The sequence below is a fragment of the Didymella exigua genome (assembly GCF_010094145.1).
Source record: "Didymella exigua CBS 183.55 unplaced genomic scaffold M421scaffold_20, whole genome shotgun sequence".
Lineage (NCBI taxonomy): Eukaryota > Fungi > Ascomycota > Dothideomycetes > Pleosporales > Didymellaceae > Didymella > Didymella exigua.
This window is the reverse complement of record NW_022984794.1, coordinates 104,446-125,353: the sequence shown is the minus strand read 5'-3', so window position 1 is coordinate 125,353 and position 20,908 is coordinate 104,446. Positions and strand designations below refer to the sequence as shown.

Genomic DNA, 20,908 nt, shown 5'->3' with positions numbered 1-20,908 from the left:
CTTGCTTGGAGACTCCACAAAACCATAAATGATTCGAGAAATTGTGATTGATTCATTAGGTCATGTCGGTCTTGAATGGCCCCAGGCCTTCAGATTGTCTATCGTACAGCTGTACCGCTCTTGAAAGTTGCACTACCCTTATCCCAGCCCTGCTGTCCGTACTTCCTATGCTGCCCACGATGTTTGTGGCCCTCATACTCTTCAGAGTTCAGGTCATAGTGCCCATATCCCGAATCTCTTGCTTTATCTCTCCACTTGTCCTCCTTTCCCTCGTAGTACATATTGCGGTGTCTATGTCTTCCGTGCTCTCTATCTTCGCGGCCTTCTTCTCTGCCCTCGCGGAATGCGTCTCGATGTCGGTGCGGGCAGCCTTCTTCGCTTTGGCTCCTCTCCTTGTCTTTCGCGTACTTTCTGCCGCCGAGTCCTCCGATGATCAGACCTGCTGCTGTGCCGAGACCAGGGAAGATTACATCGCCAATAATACCTCCAGCACCGGCGCCTAGGAATGTGTCTCTGTTGTCATGCTTCTTCTGATGCGACTTGGTTCGATGTCCGCGAGACCGTTCGTAGTCTCGATCGCTGTAGTCGAAGCCGCGGTCTACGTCCCTTGAATGCTCGTAATCGCATATGCGGTCGCGGCTTCGACGGCGGCGGCGTCTGCGGCGCTGCGAAGGGGCGCTGTCTGAGTCGCTTTCCGAACCAAGCACGGTCGACTCCTGGTCTGCGAATTGTACCCGACCGGCGGGCTGCGAGTGACTGCGCACATGCTGTAGCGGCGGCCCTAGCATTCCATTATGTTGTGACGGAGGAGGAAAGTATGGTGCTGCTGCCCCTCGGTAGCCATGCCCAGGATACTGCTGTTGCGGCGGAGGGGTAGAAGGGTAGGTTTGCATCTGTTGTTTCTCATGTTGAGGGGCATGTGGCGAGTATGACGGCGGAGGAGTGTTCGCATAAGATGGTGTCGGGTACTGCTGTTGCTTCCATGACTGCGCCAGGGGCTGCTGTTGCTTTTGGTATTGCGGTCGGGGTGGCGTATGATGTGGGTATGGCGCAGGCGGGTGCTGGTTATGGTTTTGTTGCACCGCCTGACTGCCTAGGTAGTATTCGGCAGAAGCCATCTTGCTTGCTCTGGTGTGTTCGCTCAGTCTTGAGTTTTGCTTTGCGTTGCTTGTAGGATTCGCAGGTAGGTAGGAATGGAAGTATACCGTTCGCAGGAAGATTCACAGATGATCAAGGCTGTGCTTTCCCACACATATGCTGGAGGCAAGATCAAGCCGGAGTCCCCGAGCCACCGAATCCATAAAAGGATCAAGAGACAGCGAACTAAACTATGAAGTCAGCGCTATGCTCGAAAGCCAAGTCTATTAGTGGTCTCGTGCAGCAGTCACATTCTGCTGCAAGCCTATTCGTGACTGGGTACGTCATCTTTGTCAACAAATCATAATTTTAGCATCGGCGCATGTCAGCCTCGGACGGAGACCTCGGCGGACTGCGCAAGGCTCGAAGATCATTCATGACTCGCCTCAAAACAGACGGAGCACTCTCCGGAGCTGGGAACCATAGAAAAGGTGGCTGACACAGCGTTGTCATCACCTAGATTACGAAGCAGACAATAATAATGAAGATACTTGTATGATTGTGTTGATCTCATGATAGTTGCTGCAATGTGCCGGACTTCCTGAATTCTCGCCACACGCGACGCGTTACTGCGATGTCCAGAGCCAATCAACGCAGCTTTCTACCCACTGCGCGGATGCAACACTGTCTGGGCGTCCATCATGCCTTTGACACGCCGCCAGGATAAGACACAAGCGGTACGTTTTGGGCAGACTGTGCTTCTACATCTGCGCGCCTATCTCGATCTTCCTTGCGCATAGGCACACCCTCGACTTTCTTGATGCGTTTCCCCTCAACAGCCATCATGATGCCTGCGACTCCAGCCACGATGCAACCGAGAGCCACAAAGAGCCCGGTTGCCCACGATGGTCTCTCGATACGGTTGTAGTGCCACATGTAGAAGCAGAGCAGGACCTGGAAGAACGTGTTTGATGCGTTCATCCACAATACAAAGTCCATCTTCCAGGATTTAGTAGGTGATGCGCGGAAACCAGTTGGTGGTGGATCTGGGATCCTGCTGGCTGGAATTGGTACGGCAGGGTCCTCGGAGCTGACCTTTGTGGCATCTGCCTCTTCGGGAAGCTGCTCTGAGCCGGGCAGTCGGAACCATCCTCGATGTATGCCAGCAAGTCGTCGTATGCCAACCAGCTTTTTCTGAGCACCGCCGAGCCTCCAAAGTGCCCACCAGTATAGGTCGCGGAACCTCCACGGAGCCAGCCCGAAACCAGTGACACAGAAGAGAGCGTTGAGAATCTGCGAGTCAATCTCGACCCATTTTCTCCGCGGTGAATTGATATCGTCGCAGGTAGGTGTGCACATCGCGGGCGCAGCATTGCATAGGAGCAAGAAGAGCATGCCTCCCCACGCGACAACATTGAGGGCGTATATCGTGATCAAGAATCCGGGAATGGTCAAGAACCACTTCCAGAAACCTTTCAGTCCGATCATGAACGACTGGGTCCATGGCAGCTTGGGCGGTGGCATGTAGCCATTTGCGTACTATGAGATCTTGGTCAGCCACCTCCACCCAAGTCTTCCATTATGTGAAGGCACGTACCTGGCTTTCGCCGTTCAACGGTTGGCGCGCAGCAGACTCATCACTCTTGTCGGTAAAGCGTGATGTCGTGGGCTGAACACCATGCTGAACGACCTTGACATCGCGTACATCATTTGATCCGTCGTTTTGTGGGGCACGCTCGCGGGTCTCGGACGATGGCCTCTCCTCTGTGAGCGCCGGGAAGGGCTCCACTCCTAGTCTCCCAGAAGACCCTCTCCTGTTGTTGACAGGCCGTTCAGTGCCTCCCTGACTGCCACGGCGGTGTTCGCGTTGCTTTTGCTCGTCCCACCCGTCCGGGCCAAACGAGCCTCTCCTGATGTCGACGAGCGAAGGCGCCTTTGAAGCAACGCTGCCTGTGGCTGCCCACATGCCGGGCGGAGGATCAGCCTCCATGAGTTTTATGCTAGCGCTTCGTATTCTACTTGACGTTGACGCATTTGTGGACGTTCGTGCGTGTTCCTTGCCTTTTGAGCTGTCGTTGAGGGCGTCGGGTTGTGGGAAAGGAACGGGGGTCGACACGTTTCCCGGCGAAGTCGATTGAGAATTTGAGGCTGCCATGGTGTTCAAGGTCAAAACAACGATCGGCGACCCTTCTATTTGTAATTAAGGGAGACTCGAAGCGTCTCTGGCTCGCGCGCCCGGTCGTCAGCCAAGCTGGCCAACGGCTGGTGGCTCAAGTGGCTGGCCCCTTGGCAACCTGTTTGCTGGAAATAATACAAGACGGGTAGAGCACGGTTGGCGACACGTTAAAGTGACTCCAGGAGGCAGTGCATGGCGAAACGGTAACATGTCTGGGAACCGACTCCTTGTATGCATAACAATCACGGTTGCGATGGCTGTCGGGGGAAGGAAGTCGCGGTCCCACCAGTGGAGCGGTGGAGCCTTGTGGCGTAGGGCGAGATACGCGAAAATGGCCGCGAGGCCGTTGGCGCAGCAGACTGAACTCGATTTTACGCGTATCTCGTACCTCCAGTGTATGTCTTCTCATATTCGCACAAACTAGGTAGGCTGTGCTATGTATATGACCGGACTCTACTTGATCAATTCCCATGTTGCATTCAGTCATATCTCGTTTGCAATACCTACGGAAGATGCTGAGGTTTATCAACGGTCAACCTAAGTCACCATTTGCCCAACCCCTGCACAACGGCCCATGTGGGGCGATGAGACAGGGACGGACAAAGACCCAGCTTGCGCATCTCACATCTAATAAAGCAGAGTCCACGCCGCTCCGAACAGGACTGAGACTCCTGAGACACCAAGGGCAAATATGAATGATGTGCTGTCGCCCTTGAGCGAAGGTGGCGCCGCTGCTGTTGTCTGCTCAGCTGGCGCAGATCGAGACGCACTGGCCGATGCGCTTCCTGAACCTGATGAAGTTGGAAGGACGCCGGTCGACTCTGGTGTTTCTCCCTGGGGAATCGACATGCTGCCGGAGACTGATGCATCAGATCCAACAGGTGGCAACGACTCTACAGGAAGAGTCATGGTGACATCGTCGCTGATGGGGACCGGCATAGAGACAGGCGGCACACTGGTCTCAATGGGAACCGGCATGGAGACAGGCGGCACACTGGTTTCAATGGGAACTGGCATGGAGACAGGCGGCACACTGGTTTCAATGGGAACTGGCATGGAGACAGGCGGTACGCTGCTAGGCACAGGCAGAGACTCGACGGGCAAGCTCATAATAGGGTCGGTAGCGGAGCCTATTATGGTCAGTCAGATGGCGTTTGACAGATTGAAGATGTATGATTGCGCACATGCATAGCACGGCTCCTGGACGCAGACTTCATAGCAAACGGAGGACGCACCCGTCGGGACCGATGTCTGAATTGTAAAGACCTGCTCAGTCGTCTGAGTGAGCGACGCTGGGATCTCGGTCACGACGCTCTCGCTCTGCGCTATGGCGCCCCCAGCCAATAGGAGAAGAGAGCCAACGGAAGTCGAACGCATGGTCAAGGCTGTCGCAGATGCTCGGTAGAGGGATCAATATATTGTCGCAGTCGATGCAAGGCAGAGTGGGTATGCGAACAGTTCCAGAGAGCAGGTGGGCAAGTTATTAGGACACGCAGGCGTCGTAGGCTGACCTTTGTTGCGCTCCAGTCAAGTCGGCTCTCGTATCCTAGTGGCTTAGCGATCGACACAAGTTCTTCGCTCCTTCCCGTAACAGACAGCTCGTCACCCTCCTCACCTCTACTTCGACGATTGCGAAGCACTGCACCGCCAATTGCCAGCGAGCGCCGCCGAACAGCGAAGACCAGCGCAGATCAGCGCATAACACCCCCTCTGCCATGACGACGCTCACCAGCACCAAACGGGCAGTCGCGCCAGCGCAGGTGCAGATGTTCGTCGCAGACTCGGCCAAGCTCTCCAGGTCCACGCACCTTCCCAGTCTGCATTCGCTCGCCCTCCAGATCCTCCACAACCTCCAGTACCAGCACTATTGGACCGACCTGAAGGTGCACACGCACTCGCCCCTTACGAAAGAGCCTCTCGCGCGGCCGCTCGTCTCTGGTCTGCCGCCGCACCGCCTCTACGTCCACCCCGACGAGCAGGTCGAGCTGCTGAAGAACGCCGACCGCCAGCGAAAAGCCGCAGAGGCAGCGGGCGAGAAGAGCGGTCTGGAGGTCAAGGCGCAGCCTGAGCACGAGTGGGTGCTGCCGACCAGGCTGAACGAGCAATGGACGCTGCGCCGCCTCGCTGAGGTCTTCGACGATATCAGCATGGCCCCGCCACAGGCCTCTGCTGCCACGCACGACACTCAGGTGAACCCTTGGAGGACAACAAAGAGGGTTGTGCTGGCTACGGTCGACACAGACAGTACTGTCGTCTACTACATTGTACACGATGGCGTAGTGAAGCCGCGCCAGAACTGAGCGTGACTCATCGCACGCGTTCACACACCACAAGCAGACTCCAGCCAACTCAAGTCGAGATCACGTTGCGCCAAATTCAGAGAGATGGAGGCTGGTAATGGGCAATCGTGTATTGCTATCACGCCACGGTTTGAGCTAACGCTGTCCAGCACCGACATCTTGCTCTAAACATCAAGGTATGGCAGGATACACGTGTTCAGGCCTTGGTTGCTCGTAGAAGCGGCTCATGTCAACTTCCTCTTCCGGCGGCATTTGGTGCGCCTCGGCCCATCTTCTTATGCCCTCGTAGTCACGGCATCGATGTTTCGTATTGAAGTCGACGAACGCCATGGGGTGAGCATCACCTTCCGGCTTCCACCACACCTGACCTAGCACTCCGACATCTGGCTTGCACATCAGCACCTGCCTCAGCATGTCCAAGCAATGAGTGGTGTGAATTTGTACAATGTACTCGGAGTTGACGAAAGGACCTTCTCCTGCGGCCAGGTAGTAATCGTAGTTCCAATGGAGAGTCTTTCGAAGAAGATCCTGATAATGTCAGCGACCGTCAACCACCAAATCCTCCCTATGCGCATACCAGACAGTGCATATGATGCAATCCTTCGACGTTGGCTGGGAACCCGCCACCATATTCTTCACTGATTTTCACCTGACTGTCTCGAATTCCTGATTTCTGAGCTTCGCTTTCCGGAACGACGACGCTTCGAACTATGCCAAAGTTCAGCACGGACTCGAGAGGCACAGTAGTTGCGGAACTCACAGCCTACTCCTAACGCCTCCCATGCAGCATCCACTGCCGGCCCAGCTGACTGTCGATAGACGTTCTCATGCAAAAATGACCCGTTGAACTGTTGGGTGTGCCATCTCGGCTCTACGTCTCTTACCACCGGTGCTACACCTCATCAGTCATCATACTCAAAACATAAGACTGTTCGGCCTACAATATTGGTTGACATGGTTGATGCAGAACTCGTCAGGATCAGTGACAAAGTCCGCTTCGCGCACGCTACGTGCGATCCAGAATCCTATGCTCAGGTACACGACACTGCAGATCACAAGTGTCTTGAATGCAGCTTGGTATTCAGCATCTGGGAAGGGAGAGATCTTCGGGGCGAGTGAAGTCGTTAAGCTCTGCAAAAGTGTGTCGCTGTCAAGGCTCTCGGTGTCGCTCTGAGTGAGGCGAGTGTGGTTTGGCGCTCTGCGGAACAACCGAGTCAACATCATCGGCGTGGTCCAAACTGTAGCTTGAGGACTATCGGGAGGTGAGATGCTAAAGAGAAACAACTGAACAGAACGCTAATAATGGCCTCAATGTGCTAACGCAGGCCGCTATCAGTCCATACTCAGTCTTATCGGCTACCCGCGCGTATGACTTGTACACCAAAAAAAGCCCCCAGTACCACGACACTATACATGTGCGATGTTTGAGGCACAGCTTCGACCGTCAGCCACGTCAAGCATGTTGCAAGTGCAGTGCCCGTTGTAAATCAAACGGAGTGAGGTGCAAGAACAAACTCTAGTCTTGCGACAGGGACTTGGGTCTCGACCAAAATTTCCAGTCAGCAGGATCTTGCGGCACCCGTCTGAGTCGGGCAGTGCGTCACAAGGTTTCTGCTCTGGAGGAGCTAGACATCTAGTTCAGATACTGTGCTAGGTGGATTGTTGGCTCAGAAACAAGCTCGGTGATCGCTACCAACGGAGTCGACCGTTGTCCCTTTATACTCGGATGCACATATCCGTCTTCAAGTTGCACACGGGACAGCGCTTCACTTTCGTGACTGGCTTGCCCCACTGAACAGCCCAAGGGTTTCTACAATCCGCAGCACATGCTCACGATGATCCAATCCATCAAATTGTTAGGTCCGCATTTCTTGTCAATGTTCAAAGGGAACTGAGGTGTACATTACCGAGGCATTCCGCGGCGGAGTACAGCAACCAGTCACGTCTTACCCTTGGTTACAAAGGAGGTGATTGTAGTCTCCAATATACGGGTACCTCCTCACCAGTGCCGGTACCCTTGATTCGCCATCATGATCGTCGAGCTCGCCACCCGTATTCTTGGAAGCATCTCTGTCAGGTACAAAAAGATGTCGAACCCAGCATGAGCAATCGTCAAAATAGCTTCCAACCCCAACCAAGCTTTCTCAGAAAGACATGCGTTACTCACTCATCTTCGCCAGTCTGGCTGCCGCCGCCATCGCCTTCCCCATGGAGTTGAAGGACGTGAAGACTGCGAACACAGTGGACGCAATGAAGCCCAACGACGATTTCAAAGACTACACTGAGTATGGCGCATACGGGAAGTACAGTGAATACGTCAGCTACCCCGAAGTAGCAGCCAAAATTATGGGTATAAATTCCCTCTCTTCTTTCGGATACAACACTGTACTCACAATTCAACAGCAAAGACAAACATGAAACGCGACAACATGAAGGTCGATGAGATGATGAACGATGCCACCATGGCCAACATGATGCTCAAGGAGAGCATGATGGTGCACGCGAAGGCCGCGGACATGAACAGTTTGGAGAATGCTGAGATCATGCGAAAAGATACGATGATCAAGGATGTGAACGTGATGGCTGCGAACATGGACGCAAAGCAGGCTGCAGATTCCAGCTACGGCAAGTACGGCAAGTACGGCAAGTACTCCAACTACGGCGAGTACCCAGGTGATGCTAAGGAGGAGGCAAAGAAGATGGAGATGGCGAAGATGGAGATGGCATAGTTGTCCCATGCCAGAGACAGACAGAAATGAAGGAAAGATCAGGATAGATCAACACACTCGCTTTAGAAAAGGGGCCCCTCATCCTGTCACATGCAAAGCGTTTCAAGCTTAGATCGAGACGTATCGCTCATCCAAGGGCAAGGCCGTGCTTAATAATGCCTAGTCTCAAGTCTACTCCAGCATTCCCAGCCTCTGCGCGGGCTGCAGACAGCCAAGCAGGGGTGCTCCAAGATGTACGACGCATCCACGGCGCCATGTTATGCACATTCCCACGTTTATCCTGTCTTTGCATACCCAAAACACGAGTCTCTGCGAGCTCTGTATATTGCACATTATTGACCGTTCGGCCGATGTGTACCGCTTGCCATTCAAGGGCGTTACGACGGGGGTCTACGAACGCCGGTCCTGCAGCGCCGCTGACTTGTGTCGGATCATCAAGGACGTCGCCAGTCGTGTAGAGAAGTCTACATGTTGGCATTTCGTGCCGGGGTTATACGAAGATATTCGCAGGGATCAATCACGACTGCTGGATTTGTGATGTCTGAATACACATGTAATCAAACAGTAGGAGAAAGCAGCTCGAGCTCCCAACCGCGTGCGTCAACAGCACGCCAGCGAATCATAGGCGCGCGATTCCATCCTGCCGTCCCAGCGCAAGCCATGCCCCACACCTAGGTGGACTTCGCTGCGAATCCTGACTGCGCGATTCCAGGCCATGCACGACGGTTGAAAGCGATGTTCTGGGGTGTCTGCTGCTTTGCATAGAAACGCTACGCTGATACGAAGGGTGCTGGCTCCTTACTCCATGGGTATGACGTGCAGAGGCGTGGTGGCCGAGGGTCCCGCCGTGCTGCCCGTTAAGTCCAGGAAGAGCCGCCTATTCTGCGCCCAGAGGTGCGGAGAAGACGAAGCTTGCCCTCTAGCCCTGCGTGGTTTGTCTGCGCGGACTATGCTCGCTCTCTCCACTTAGCGATACCTCCGAGAGCCTCTCGCTCTCCCGCACCACGGCCGACATGACACTGCACTGACCATAGCTTGTCCTTTGAGTATACTTCGTACACTGCTGCAGATTCCGCTCGGCTCTCCCTCCCCACACTCGATGCGATCATTGCCTTGCCTTTTCCTGCCCCAGATGACATGGCCGACTCCGGCGCAACCGCAGCCACCATGACCACTCCTTCGCACCCGCACTTCGTCCACGACGATACCCTGGGCCTGGCCGAGTACGGTCTTGCGCCCGCGACCAGCAACGCCCTCGGCACCAGCCCCTCCAACATGATAGGGCAATTCCCCGCATTCGACATTGCCTTTGCGCACACCCAGAACCCCGGATATCCGGGCAGTCAGGTCCACCGGGGCAGCGTGGGCGGCGCGAGCGGCATGAGTGAGGACAACATGAGCGGCCGAGGCAGTGTGCATCCGCGGGGACTGAGTATTGGCGGCAGTCCCAGCGTGCTGGCCCCGGAAGGACACAATGCGAGTCCTGAGAGCGCGCCCGCAATGGGCATGCTGGCCATGGGCGACATGAACAGCTCCTCTACTCCAGGCTTGAAGCTCGAAAGGAACGATGCCCTCAACCTTGGCACTCCAGCAAGCCGCACCAAGGAGGCAGAGCAAGACACGCCACAGTGGAGCGAGATGAAAACGAAAGCTGGGAAAGAGAGGAAGAGACTGCCGCTTGCGTGCATTGCGTGCAGAAGAAAGAAGATCCGCTGTTCAGGCGAAAAGCCAGCGTGCAAGCATTGCGTCAGAAGCAGGATACCGTGCGTGTACAAAGTCACAGCGAGAAAAGCGGCGCCGCGAACAGACTACATGGCCATGTTGGACAAGCGCCTGAAGCGCATGGAAGATCGAGTAATCAAACTCATACCAAAAGAGAGCCTGCCCTCAGTGGCGAATGTCGGAAGATCAGTCGTCAAGCCCGCCATACCAGGCGCGCCACCGAAAAATCAATCGACCAAGAAACGACAAGCAGAAGAAGCGTTCGGAAACGAGCTGGACGAGTGGGCCAAGTCGAAGGGCGGCGACGCGGACCCCACAGGACAGGCAGGAAGATCCAAAGAGTCAGACGAGAACGTATTGCTCAAAGAAGGCGCCGAGAGCTTGCCATCGAAAGAGATCCAGGAGCACCTTGCCGAAGTCTACTTCGACTACGTGTACGGTCAGAGCTACCCTCTGCTGCACAAGCCGAGTTTCATGCGACGCTTGAATCAAGGCAAAGTCCCACCAGTGCTTATCCTGGCTATGTGTGCCATCTCGGCACGCTTTTCGACACATCCGCAATTGCGGACAGAGCCGTGTTTCTTGCGTGGTGATGATTGGGCGCAACGAGCGAGAGAGATTGCGCTAAAGCGCTACGATTTGCCGAACATTACGATTCTAATTGTGTATTTGCTACTTGGTCTTCATGAGTTTGGTACATGTCAGGGTGGGAGGAGTTGGATGTTTGGCGGCATGGCGCAGAGAATGGCGTACGCTCTGCAACTACACAAGGAGAACGAATACGACCCGTTGGTGAACGATCCGGAGAAGAAGCCACTTAGCGCAACAGACCGCGAGATTCGACGGAGAACCATGTGGTCCTGCTTCTTAATGGATCGGTTCAACTCGTCCGGTACTGATCGACCTCTCTTTGTGCACGAGCAGTACATCGAGGTGCAGCTGCCGATCAAAGAGCATCTGTATGTTCACGAGATCCACGCACCGACCGAGAACTTAGAAGGTGCTGTACCAAACCCCGTTCCACCTGACAGTGGGCAATTGGCGAACCCGCGAGAAAACATGGGCGTCACAGCGTACACTGTTCGATTGGTGTGCGTTTGGGGCAAGCTCATCAAGTACGTGAACCTGGGTGGCAAGGAGCGGGAACCACAGCCGATGTGGTCGCCCGAATCGACGTTCCACATCATCAAGAAAGAGGCCATGGACTTCAAAGATTCATTACCTGAGATGCTCGTCTACACACCGGAGAACTTGAAGAGCCATGCCATTGGCAAGACCGCAAACTCGTTCTTGTACTTGCACATTCTGTGGCAGCAGATCATGCTTTTTATGCATCGATTTGCGCTACCATCGACGGCGGGCGCCCGACCACCGAAAGATATGCCGCACGACTTTCTCACAAACTCAGCACGGACAGCGCTTGAGTCGGCGAACCAGATCTCGCTCTTGATCAACGAGGCTATGGATCACAATGTCGTTGCGCCCTTCGCTGGATACTCCGCCTTCTTCTCATCAACAGTCCACGTACACGGTGTGTTTTCAAAGAACGCTAAGCTCGAGGCGCAGTCAAAGAAGTACCTGGCCTACAACGTCAAGTACCTGACGAAGATGAAGAAATACTGGGGCATGTTCCAGTACATCGCAGAGAATCTAAAGGACCTGTACCGACAGCATGCGGACGCACAGATGTTAGGATCTGCAGCGAGCGCCGATGGAAAGAGCAAGGGTAATATATTCCAGTATGGCGACTGGTTCGACCGATACCCACACGGCGTCTCGAAAACAGACTACGAGGATGCTGTGGAGTCGAAGGCAAATGAGCCTGGCACAGATGCTGTACTTGGCGAGAAGAGCGATCTTCAGAGTGTCGAAGAGTTCTTTGCTTCGCTCTCACCGCCCTCCAGGTCAGACCAACGCAAGCAAGCACGCAAGATGAAGTCGAAATCTGTCTCAAAAGCAGCTGCAAACGCATCAGAAGCATCCAAACCTCAACGCCAAAATAGCACAAAAATACAGCAAACCGCTACATCGCAACCTCAACCTCAACAACCAATATCACACATCTCCATTACAAACGACACATCCATGTCTACCCCACCGACCACAACCTTCGACCCCTCCACCTACTTCCCGCAACAAAATCAATCGACCTCGCAGCAATTCATCGCCGAATTTGCCGGCCCCCACACCCTCCTCCAAACCGGCACCTCGCCCTCGCTCACACACCTTCCTCACCTTTCGAACCCGCACACCCACACTCCGAACCACATGGACTTGGCTGTATTCCCTGATTTATCTTCCGACTACAATGCCGCGTTCTGGAACCTAGAAGCCATGGGTATGGGCGCGAATAACTTCTTCGATCCAATGAGCAGCTACTTCGTGCCGTTTAACGTTGAGCCGATGACGGGTGGTGCCGGAGATGGGGTCTTTGAGAGTCAGACTGCGGCGGATTATGGGTTCGGGTTGGGGCAGGGGCAGAATGTGGATTTGAATATGCTTGATGCGGGGCAAGGGCAGGGTGAGATGGGGTTGGATTTTGAGGGGAGTGTGTGATGAATGATAGAACAACGAGATTATGAAGGGGGATGTGTAAAGCATTAACGGCTGGGTATACCACTGCAGGGTGATAGGCTATCGTTGTACAAGAGCACTCGCAAATGAGAGAACTATGAATGTATTTGTAGAGACGAACATTATGCCTGTATTAATGCTATCTGGCGCGACTCATGGGCTGTGCGTTTCCTTTTTAACAAATGGGAAATTTTTAGTACCGCTCTCCCGCTAGAATTTTTTTGTAGACCCTGGCATTCGCAACATGCTAGTGACAGATGTGACAGTGTGAAAGTGTACACAGCAGCGACGTTCACATCTGAAGACCTCGACAGCTGAGATTGATTCTTGAGCCAGGGATTGTGGTTCGTGCACAATAGACGAAAGTACTGCACTCCTCTGTCAGGGCTGCCTGAGATTGTAGGATTCGAGGAGTTTCCACGACGATCTCCTGGCCAAAGCGTCGACGCTAACCAGCGGTCGGTCATAGCCTGAAGCAGTCCGGGCAAGCAAGCAATCGAACAGTCCAACTCGTTCAGCTACAAACAGCCCCACCAACACTCTACCTTTCCATATTTCGCGACCGACGCGTAGATTACACTTAAGATCCCACCAGACACACAAACATCACCACAAATGGCTTCCGAAGTTGTTTCGAAGCTCCAGAACCTCGTCACTGGCGAGTCCAAGAGCGCGCGCAAGAAGAAGGCCAAACAGGAGAACGCAGCCACCGCCGTCCCAGCAGCGACCGAGAAGACTTCTTCTGAAGCAGGTGCCGGCGGCTCTGACCCTTCCGGGAACGTCAATAGCGACGGCGAGAGCGCCTACATCAAGGAGCTTCAGAAGTAAGTCGCAGCCCAGCTCTCAAGCTCAAGGCCACATATGAAAAGTGCTCATGTGCTAACACGTTCTGCGTGCAGGAACATCCGCAACATCAACAAGAAGCTGGTAGGGAACTCGCTTTCATATCAGCCTCTTTGGAGCTCCAACTGACACGTCGCGCCAGAATGCTACCCAGAAGGTCGACTCCATCATCGCAGAGAACCCCGGCGTCTCACTCGACGACCTCGCTGCTTCCCGCAAGATCAACGCCGACCAGAAGGCCCAGGCACAGAGGAAGCCCAAGCTGCAGGCTGAGCTCGCACAATTGGAGGAGCAGATTGCGCAGTACAAGAAGTTTGACCAGGAGTTCTCGGAGAAGCACGCTCGCGAGAAGGAGATCCTGCAGAAGTCTCACTCCGGCGAGCTCGAGGCTCTAAGGGACACACTCAAGGCTGAGGCCGCCATTGAGCAGAAGAAGGCTCTCCGCGAGAAGCTCCTTACACTGTCCCGCTTCTTGAGGGCGGCTGCTGCTCGTCGTCAGCTGGAGGACGACGACTCGGACCTCACCAAGGCTTTCGAGGGAGCTCTGTTGCAGGTCTACGGAGGCGATGCTGCTGCTGTCGCTGCCGCTGAGAAGCTCATCGACGGTGCTGAGGATGGCGTGCCCTCCACCGAGGGTGTGCTGCTGAGCACAACCTGTATGTAAACTACAAGCCTGGAAGAATCATACGCTAACTTCTCGATAGACTCGCAGGTTAAGCAGGCCGCGCTCGAGGAGGCTCCCTTCGCTGCCGAGGAGGCCTGGGTCGACGACGTAGCGCAAGCCCAGCCCTCAGCTCCTGAGACAGAGGCCCATGAGGTAGTGTCCGACCCCACCATCACGCATGCAGGCCTAACAGAGCTCGATACCGGCTCAGCAACAACGGGAGGAGTGGTGGTTGAACAGTCGACAGCGCCGGCGGCAGCCAGCATTGAGCCCGAGGCTGCTAACGCTGCTGCGGCCGCACAGTGGGACAAGCAGGCCGGCGGCCAGGATGAGCCTCTCAGCGAGCCTTTCGAGATCATTCCCCGCGACCCTGCTGAAGTCGAGACTCCTCACGAGACCGCGCCAGTGACCAGCACCCAGAGCTGGGCTGACGATACCCCCGAGCCCGCAGCAGCTCCAGCCCCTGCTAATGATGGCTTCTCCGAGGTCCAGCACAACCGCGGCGGCCGTGGACGTGGAGGGCAGCACCAGGGTGAGGGACGAGGTGGATACAGGGGCCGTGGTCGTGGCGGTCCCCGCGGTGGAAGCGATTTCCGTGGTCGCGGGCGCGGCCGTGGTGGTGACTTCAGAGGAGGCCGAAGTAGCTTCCGCGGTGCTCCTCGCGGCGAGTCGACTGCGTAGAGCTTCTACCAAAACTTCTCTTCTCTATCACTTTGGGTGTTATGAGGAACGCGAAGCCTCCATATTTGGTTTGGCCTACCCAGCTCGCGTCCCATTTGAGCATTTGAGCGGAACGATAAAAAGGACAGCTTCACGGCATTTGTACAACCAAATTTGTTTACTGCATAGCATCGGAGCACCGGCCTTTTACAGCGGCCACTGTACTCTAACGACTGGGCGGTAATGAACATGGACTTGTCGTATCTCTTGCGTATTATGCAGTCGTAAAGTGCTTGTCATCATAACTATCGGACTGGGACCACTATCTCGGGTCAGAAATTACAAGGATGGCCCGCGGGACGTTGCGTCGATCCGGAGAAATTGTTGGGGATGTGTTGCGCGTCATCTGTCAGGCGATGTGCCGAGTGGAGCCCCGTGTTGAGTCGGAGGCGGAGAATGGCGTATCACCAGCCAAACACACTGGTTGATAGTATCCACACCAACGCTGCTAGAGCCTCTTAATATACATCAATCATCGTATCTCAACTCAAAAGCCTAGCGCATGGCATTTACTTGAGCGAAGAAGTCGGATTGTCGATTCTCTTGATGGGTAGGCTGCAAGCTTGGTGGGACACATCTCCTTGCGAAGAACCTCACGATCATCCATTTCCATCCACCTAACGTTCCAAGGCCACTGCAAGAGCATCACCCGACAAGCTTAATCGCTTGCGCAGGCCTCATCTCTGATTTTGACTTCACAATCAGTCAGTGAGTCGCCGTATCTGCATCAGTCCAACACAACCGCCAGCGAATGCGCAGAGCGCTGCCGTCAGTCGCTCAGGAAGGACATCACTAGTAGTCCAAGCTCCATCAGATTTTACGATCTGTACGTACATCAAGTGGCTTGTGTGAGAAGAGCTGAGACAGCGCTTTGTTCTGGCGGGAGTGGCACGGAATGCTGCGCAGTGATGCAGGCACGATAAGCTAGCGGGATCTTGCCGTGCTGCACGCGCTCCACCGATCCGCAAAGCTTAAATGCACTTTGACAGGTTTGTTTCATTGTTCTGGAATGGGAGAGATGTAAGCACCGGGTTCATTGATCTCATTTTCCTTGCCCCCAATAGACGCTTCATCCATGGTAGCTAGGTGTTTGGTGCTAGTGAAGACCACCTGGGTGAGGAACAGATATGTGGAGATGGGAAACTGATTCGGATTGATGGAAGATAAGATTAGGTGGAGTGACGGTTTTTCGGTGTCTCAAATGACGTGCATGCCAAGTGCACGGATGAAGTGTTCTGATGTAGCCCTTAGCACATATGTGCACTGTATGCGCTTTGGCACAGTGAGCCTCGAGTGAGATCTCAAGCTCACGCACGCTATAATGTATCCAGCATATGATGTGAAGGATTTAAACGTTGATAAACTGCGGTTGCTGTTTTCAAAGGTGCGTGATCATCGAACGACTCATGCCTGCTAGCTCCGCTCTAGCCGATCAGAGACCTGCACCTCCTCGTTCCTGCCCTTCGACCTCAGAAACGACAACAACCTTCCCCACACCTGCACACCTAGCAAAATCGTCCCTGCACTGCACGATCGACTCGTCCAAGTCGATGCGCAACCCGCAAAATTTCTGCGGCCTCGATACAGCGACGCCCGACTGCGGTGGCGAGGTTGCGATCTGATCGCACCGAGATCCACGCCACTAGCCCCAGTGCTCCTGCGCACCTGCCCTGCCACACGCAGCACGCCCCGGCGCCTGCACCACGACCATGGACACACCTGCAGATGTCGTTCAGTCGGTTGAAACGCCGCCTGCTGTCCAGCTCCACGATGCCATTCCCAAAGCTGCTCTGACGCCTCCCACGAGCGAAGACAACGACCCGAAGAGGGCGGAGAGGGCATCGTCAGAGCTGTCTGATGTCGATAGCGACGATGGCGAGGATATTGAGCCGGATCACTATTGGGATGAGGGGAAGATTCCTGTGTTCAAACCGGTACGTGGCAAGCGTATGAGAGCTGCATGCCTTCTGCAAATAGATTGCAGTATATTTGCTGGATGCGCTAGGAATCGCACAAGGCGAAACGAGCACTGACGATGTTTTGCGCAGACTATGGCACAGTTCCACAACTTCAAGCGCTTCATTGACAAGGTGGACAAGCACGGAATGAAGTCCGGTATTGTCAAAGTCATTCCACCCGCAGAATGGTAGATTCCTACTCACCCAGAAGGCGCGCGAACCACTTGCTAATGCTGACGCAGGCGCGACTCTTTACCAGATCTCCATGAAGCCATCAAGTCGATCCGCGTCAAGAACCCAATCACGCAGGAGTTCACAGGCCAGCATGGTGTATACACAGGCGCCAACGTCGAGAAGCAGCGATCATACAATCTTCCGGAATGGCGGGCAGTCACAGATGAGCCGCATCACCAACCGCCTGCGAAGCGAGGTGAGACTCGTGCGGGCCGCAAAGCAGAACCCCCAACGCGCACGCGATCCACACGAGCCGCTCCGAAGACCGATGATGGAACGCCAGCACCGAAGCGTAAACCTGGCCGACCTGCGCGTGGACGACGAAGTGTTAAGAAAGAGGAAGTGGAAGATGAAGATGACGACGAAGCAGAAAATCTCGACGTTCCTCCGACCCCTACATCGCCCGGTGCAGAAGATGTGAAGCCTGCAAGGCGTGGTGGTAGAGTCAAGAAAGAAGACACACCAACGAGACCTCGCGGTCGCCAACCCAGGGCCAACAACGAGAAGATGTCCGTCTCATCTCGACGACTGAACAACAGGGGAGCCGTGAATGATTACATTGACGAGGCCGCTTTCGAGGATTTCGACTACCATCTAGAGGGCCTTGAAGATTTTACCCCGGAGCGATGCAAGGAGCTCGAAGAAAGCTATTGGAAGACCATCTGGTCCGGACAGCCCATGTATGGTGCCGACATGCCTGGCTCACTCTTCGACGATCGAACAACATCATGGAATGTCGCCAAACTCCCCAACTTGCTTGATGTGCTCGGGACGAAAGTACCTGGAGTCAATACCGCGTACTTGTACCTTGGCATGTGGAAGGCATCGTTCGCCTGGCATCTTGAGGATGTTGATCTCTACAGCATCAATTACATCCACTTCGGCGCACCTAAGCAGTGGTACAGCATCTCCCAAGAAGATGCGCGCCGCTTCGAAGCTGCGATGAAGAGCATCTGGCCGAATGATGCTAAGAATTGTTCCCAATTCCTGCGACATAAGACGTACCTCATCTCACCGCAGCGGTTAGAGAAGGACTTCAACATTAAGGTCAACCGCCTGGTCCATCACGAGGGCGAGTTCGTCATCACCTACCCTTACGGCTACCATTCCGGGTACAACATCGGCTACAACTGCGCAGAGTCTGTGAACTTTGCGACTGAAAGTTGGCTGAGCTATGGCAGGATCGCTAAGAAGTGTGACTGTGAGTCGGACAGCGTGTGGGTCGATGTTGACGAGATCGAGCGCAAGCTGCGCGGCGAGCCTACACCCGAGTACTACGAAGAGACCGACGATGAAGAGGACGAAGAGGATGGCGCCGATCGACTACCAAGCCCGCCAGCTAGTGTTGCCGGTGGGAGGACGAAGAAGAAGCCTGGCAGGAAACCTGCCGCCAAGCGCAAGCGCGGAAAGGATGAGCCACAGGAAGCAGCGAGGCCCCAGAAGCTCCGAAAGATTCGCATTCGCCTCAAGATTCCTGGACGTGGTATGCCATGTATCTTGTGTCCCAACGATGTCGACTACGACGATCTTCTACCGACCGACAACGGTCTGAAAGCTCACCGCATTTGCGCCGACTACACTCCAGAAACATACATCCAGAACGAGACCGTATGCAACGTCGCAAACATTGGCAAGGACCGCTTGGAGCTCAAGTGCAACTACTGTCGCTCCAAGCGCGGTGCTGTTTTCCAGTGCTCTCAGAAGAGGTGTACTAGAGCTTTTCACGCCACGTGCGCTGTGGCTGCTGGTGTGCAGGTCGATCTGGGCATTATGCAAACGTTTGATGCAGAGGGCACGGAGTACTACTACGATGGGTACGACTTCCGCTGCCGCTTCCACCGACCGAAGAAGAGGAACAACAAGACCGTTGATGTCGATGCGCTGGAGAAGAACAAGTGGATACTCAACTACGGTAAGACCCTGAAGCCCAAGGACGTCATCCAGTTCCAGTATGTTGGTGGCGAGATGTACCAGATCTACGGAGCACAGGTTGTCGAGAATAGGCCTGGTGAGCAGTCTGTGCTTGTGGATGTGCTTCCTGATGGCGACCGCGTGGAGGTTGAGTGGAAGTACATTCTGAAGCTGCACCCAGACGAAACGCAACGTCCAAGGCCTTCCGAGAATGCTCAATCGCTACCGGAACATCTCAAGGAGAACGACGCATCCCTCGGTATGGCCAATCGCACAGATGGTGTTCCTGAGTTGGGCGATCCGTTCCATGATCCCAACTCCGAACACAAGTGGGCGGAGTGGAGCACCGCACCAGGAGTCAAACACAGAGTCAAAAAGGTCGACTTCAACAAAGAGAACAGGTTGTGGTACTATCTCGGAAAGCCTTCTACCGAAGCTAAACCACAGTATACTGAAGATCCCACGAAGCCAAGGAACAACCCCAGGAGCAATTTCCTGGATACCGTCAAGCCTCCGCCTCCACCGATTCCGACCTTCCAGCGGCAGTCGTACCCAGCTTCGTACCCCATCCAGCCGGCGCCTCCTGGTATGGCTCGTATTCCTTATCAGCAACAGGTCGCTCCTGCTGGTGGAAGACCGTACACGTACAAGCCAAAGGATGGCATGATGACGACTTGGAAATCACCTGCATACAACCCAGATACCCGGCAGAACCCTAATTCGCCTGTGGCACATCAGCCAAACGTCACCTACGACTACAGGGCTAGTCCTCAGTATAACTACCCTCCACCTCGGCCTTTGCCGCAACAGCATCAGTACCAGCCTTACGCGCCTCCGCCGCACAACTACTCTGCGCAAGGCTATGCATCAAAGGCTGCTTCGTCAGGGCCATTGCTTGACGGGCTCGACAAATATGCTCACACAAACCAGTCTCATCAGGCACTGCCTCCATATTCATATCAGACGCAAAGCAGTGCACAAGCTCCTCGTCAGCTACCTTACCCAGATTCAAGCACGGCGCCGTATGGCTCTCCTGCACAGCACGGTCAAGCACCACCGTCACACGGTCGTGCATCGATCCCAAACATGCTGAGCACCCCAACTGGGACTCCCAAACCTCCAATGTACGCCGTCACACCCTCCTCCTCTGTTGTTCCTGCTGCCCAAAACTCCACTGAATACCTTGCCTACGTCATGAAATACCCTTACCTCAAGAACGCGTATCTCAGGAGGCAAAAAACTTACATTTCTCCCTATAGTCCTGGTGGTGGAATCGCGCCGGAATGGATGCCCAAGCCTCCGCAGATCGCCAGCGGTGCAACGCCGACATCAATGCGCAACGGATCGACTGGCTCGCATGGCTACTACCCCAGCCCCAGCCCGAGCTCAATAGCTCCGAGGCCATCAGCGCAATTCCAGTCCCCTGACGCGTTCCAACGAGGTCTCACACAAACCTCATCATCGTCCACAGGCGCTCCGAAATGGGAGCAGATGCTTAAGCAACTCGCCACGTCAACGGGTCCAATCGCCACACCCTCCGCACTGACGTCGCAGACGTCGCAGACACCGCAATACCCGCCCCTCCCGCGCTCGAGCACAAGCTACGGCATGCTGAACGCGCCGGGCCCGTTCCAGAAACACACTTCCCCGCTTCCACAACCGGGAGAGCCACAACGGCCTATACCAAGCCCCATTAGTGACGACGGCAAGGGCGGTGTTGTCGCTACGAAATCAGTCCTTCCTCCACCGCCGGCGATACAAGCAGTGCCTGGCCAGATGCATAGCGCAGAGACATGGCGGTTTTCGCAGTAAGCGGATGTACGAGTAATGATTGCTAGGTGGGTGACATGATTGTATGATTATGGTTTATTAGAGGCGTTTATAGGTCACGAGAGTGCGATGGGAGGTTATGTTTCTAGTATGTCTTGTAATGAATGCTGTTACTTTCCTTCGGGGTCGATACCTCTAATATACGCAATGACTCTTCGTACCTGCGATGT

The 20,908-nt window shown here is 54.7% G+C and overlaps 9 protein-coding genes across 9 annotated transcripts; 5 read left to right on the top strand and 4 right to left on the bottom strand.

The window, feature by feature from the left end:
- Positions 1-32: 32 nt before the first annotated feature.
- On the bottom strand, positions 33-1,409 carry M421DRAFT_422344 (uncharacterized protein). The gene has a single exon (XM_033593130.1). The coding sequence runs from the start codon at positions 1,116-1,118 to the stop codon at positions 99-101; it is 1,020 nt and encodes a 339-aa protein (XP_033446998.1). The 5' UTR covers positions 1,119-1,409; the 3' UTR covers positions 33-98.
- A 214-nt stretch (positions 1,410-1,623) lies between these two features.
- Positions 1,624-3,484, bottom strand: M421DRAFT_422343 (uncharacterized protein). Its single transcript, XM_033593129.1, has 2 exons — positions 2,675-3,484; positions 1,624-2,616 (listed from the first exon to the last, which is right to left on the bottom strand). Exons 1-2 carry the CDS (start codon positions 3,230-3,232, stop codon positions 1,777-1,779), a joined length of 1,398 nt encoding a protein of 465 aa, XP_033446997.1. The 5' UTR covers positions 3,233-3,484; the 3' UTR covers positions 1,624-1,776.
- A 90-nt stretch (positions 3,485-3,574) lies between these two features.
- On the bottom strand, positions 3,575-4,735 carry M421DRAFT_422342 (uncharacterized protein). The gene is made up of 3 exons (XM_033593128.1): positions 4,489-4,735; positions 4,316-4,383; positions 3,575-4,276 (listed from the first exon to the last, which is right to left on the bottom strand). The coding sequence occupies exons 1-3, from the start codon at positions 4,628-4,630 to the stop codon at positions 3,881-3,883; spliced, it is 606 nt and encodes a 201-aa protein (XP_033446996.1). The 5' UTR covers positions 4,631-4,735; the 3' UTR covers positions 3,575-3,880.
- Positions 4,736-4,962: 227 nt separating this feature from the next.
- M421DRAFT_66705 (uncharacterized protein) lies at positions 4,963-5,553 on the top strand (the record flags this gene model as incomplete). The annotated part of the gene is made up of 1 exon (XM_033596346.1): positions 4,963-5,553. A coding segment is annotated over one exon (591 nt), but the record flags the coding sequence as incomplete, so codon positions are not given.
- Positions 5,554-5,724: 171 nt separating this feature from the next.
- Positions 5,725-6,774, bottom strand: M421DRAFT_6655 (uncharacterized protein; the record flags this gene model as incomplete). Its single annotated transcript, XM_033596332.1, has 4 exons — positions 5,725-6,081; positions 6,131-6,261; positions 6,314-6,445; positions 6,495-6,774. 4 exons carry the CDS (start codon positions 6,772-6,774, stop codon positions 5,725-5,727), a joined length of 900 nt encoding a protein of 299 aa, XP_033446994.1.
- A 933-nt stretch (positions 6,775-7,707) lies between these two features.
- M421DRAFT_6654 (uncharacterized protein) lies at positions 7,708-8,282 on the top strand (the record flags this gene model as incomplete). The annotated part of the gene is made up of 2 exons (XM_033596331.1): positions 7,708-7,903; positions 7,957-8,282. 2 exons carry the CDS (start codon positions 7,708-7,710, stop codon positions 8,280-8,282), a joined length of 522 nt encoding a protein of 173 aa, XP_033446993.1.
- An 872-nt stretch (positions 8,283-9,154) lies between these two features.
- M421DRAFT_422338 (uncharacterized protein) lies at positions 9,155-12,737 on the top strand. The gene has a single exon (XM_033593127.1). The coding sequence runs from the start codon at positions 9,420-9,422 to the stop codon at positions 12,558-12,560; it is 3,141 nt and encodes a 1,046-aa protein (XP_033446992.1). The 5' UTR covers positions 9,155-9,419; the 3' UTR covers positions 12,561-12,737.
- A 456-nt stretch (positions 12,738-13,193) lies between these two features.
- On the top strand, positions 13,194-14,766 carry M421DRAFT_6652 (uncharacterized protein; the record flags this gene model as incomplete). Its single annotated transcript, XM_033596329.1, has 4 exons — positions 13,194-13,402; positions 13,478-13,505; positions 13,564-14,077; positions 14,126-14,766. 4 exons carry the CDS (start codon positions 13,194-13,196, stop codon positions 14,764-14,766), a joined length of 1,392 nt encoding a protein of 463 aa, XP_033446991.1.
- A 1,748-nt stretch (positions 14,767-16,514) lies between these two features.
- M421DRAFT_102167 (JmjC domain-containing histone demethylation protein 3D) lies at positions 16,515-20,720 on the top strand (the record flags this gene model as incomplete). Its single annotated transcript, XM_033586736.1, has 3 exons — positions 16,515-16,739; positions 16,854-16,951; positions 17,006-20,720. The coding sequence occupies 3 exons, from the start codon at positions 16,515-16,517 to the stop codon at positions 20,718-20,720; spliced, it is 4,038 nt and encodes a 1,345-aa protein (XP_033446990.1).
- Positions 20,721-20,908: the final 188 nt, after the last annotated feature.

Excerpts from the sequence above, each read along its gene's own strand:
- M421DRAFT_422344 (XM_033593130.1), bottom strand. The coding sequence starts at position 1,118 with ATGGCTTCTGCCGAATACTACCTAGGCAGTCAGGCGGTGCAACAAAAC.
- M421DRAFT_422343 (XM_033593129.1), bottom strand. The coding sequence starts at position 3,232 with ATGGCAGCCTCAAATTCTCAATCGACTTCGCCGGGAAACGTGTCGACC. Across the intron at positions 2,617-2,674 it reads CGTTGAACGGCGAAAGCCAG|TACGCAAATGGCTACATGCC; the intron begins GTACGTGCCTTC and ends AAGATCTCATAG.
- M421DRAFT_422342 (XM_033593128.1), bottom strand. The coding sequence starts at position 4,630 with ATGCGTTCGACTTCCGTTGGCTCTCTTCTCCTATTGGCTGGGGGCGCC. Across the intron at positions 4,384-4,488 it reads TCAGACATCGGTCCCGACGG|GCTCCGCTACCGACCCTATT; the intron begins GTGCGTCCTCCG and ends TGACCATAATAG. Across the intron at positions 4,277-4,315 it reads TGCCTAGCAGCGTACCGCCT|GTCTCCATGCCAGTTCCCAT; the intron begins GTCTCCATGCCA and ends AGTGTGCCGCCT.
- M421DRAFT_422338 (XM_033593127.1), top strand. The coding sequence starts at position 9,420 with ATGGCCGACTCCGGCGCAACCGCAGCCACCATGACCACTCCTTCGCAC.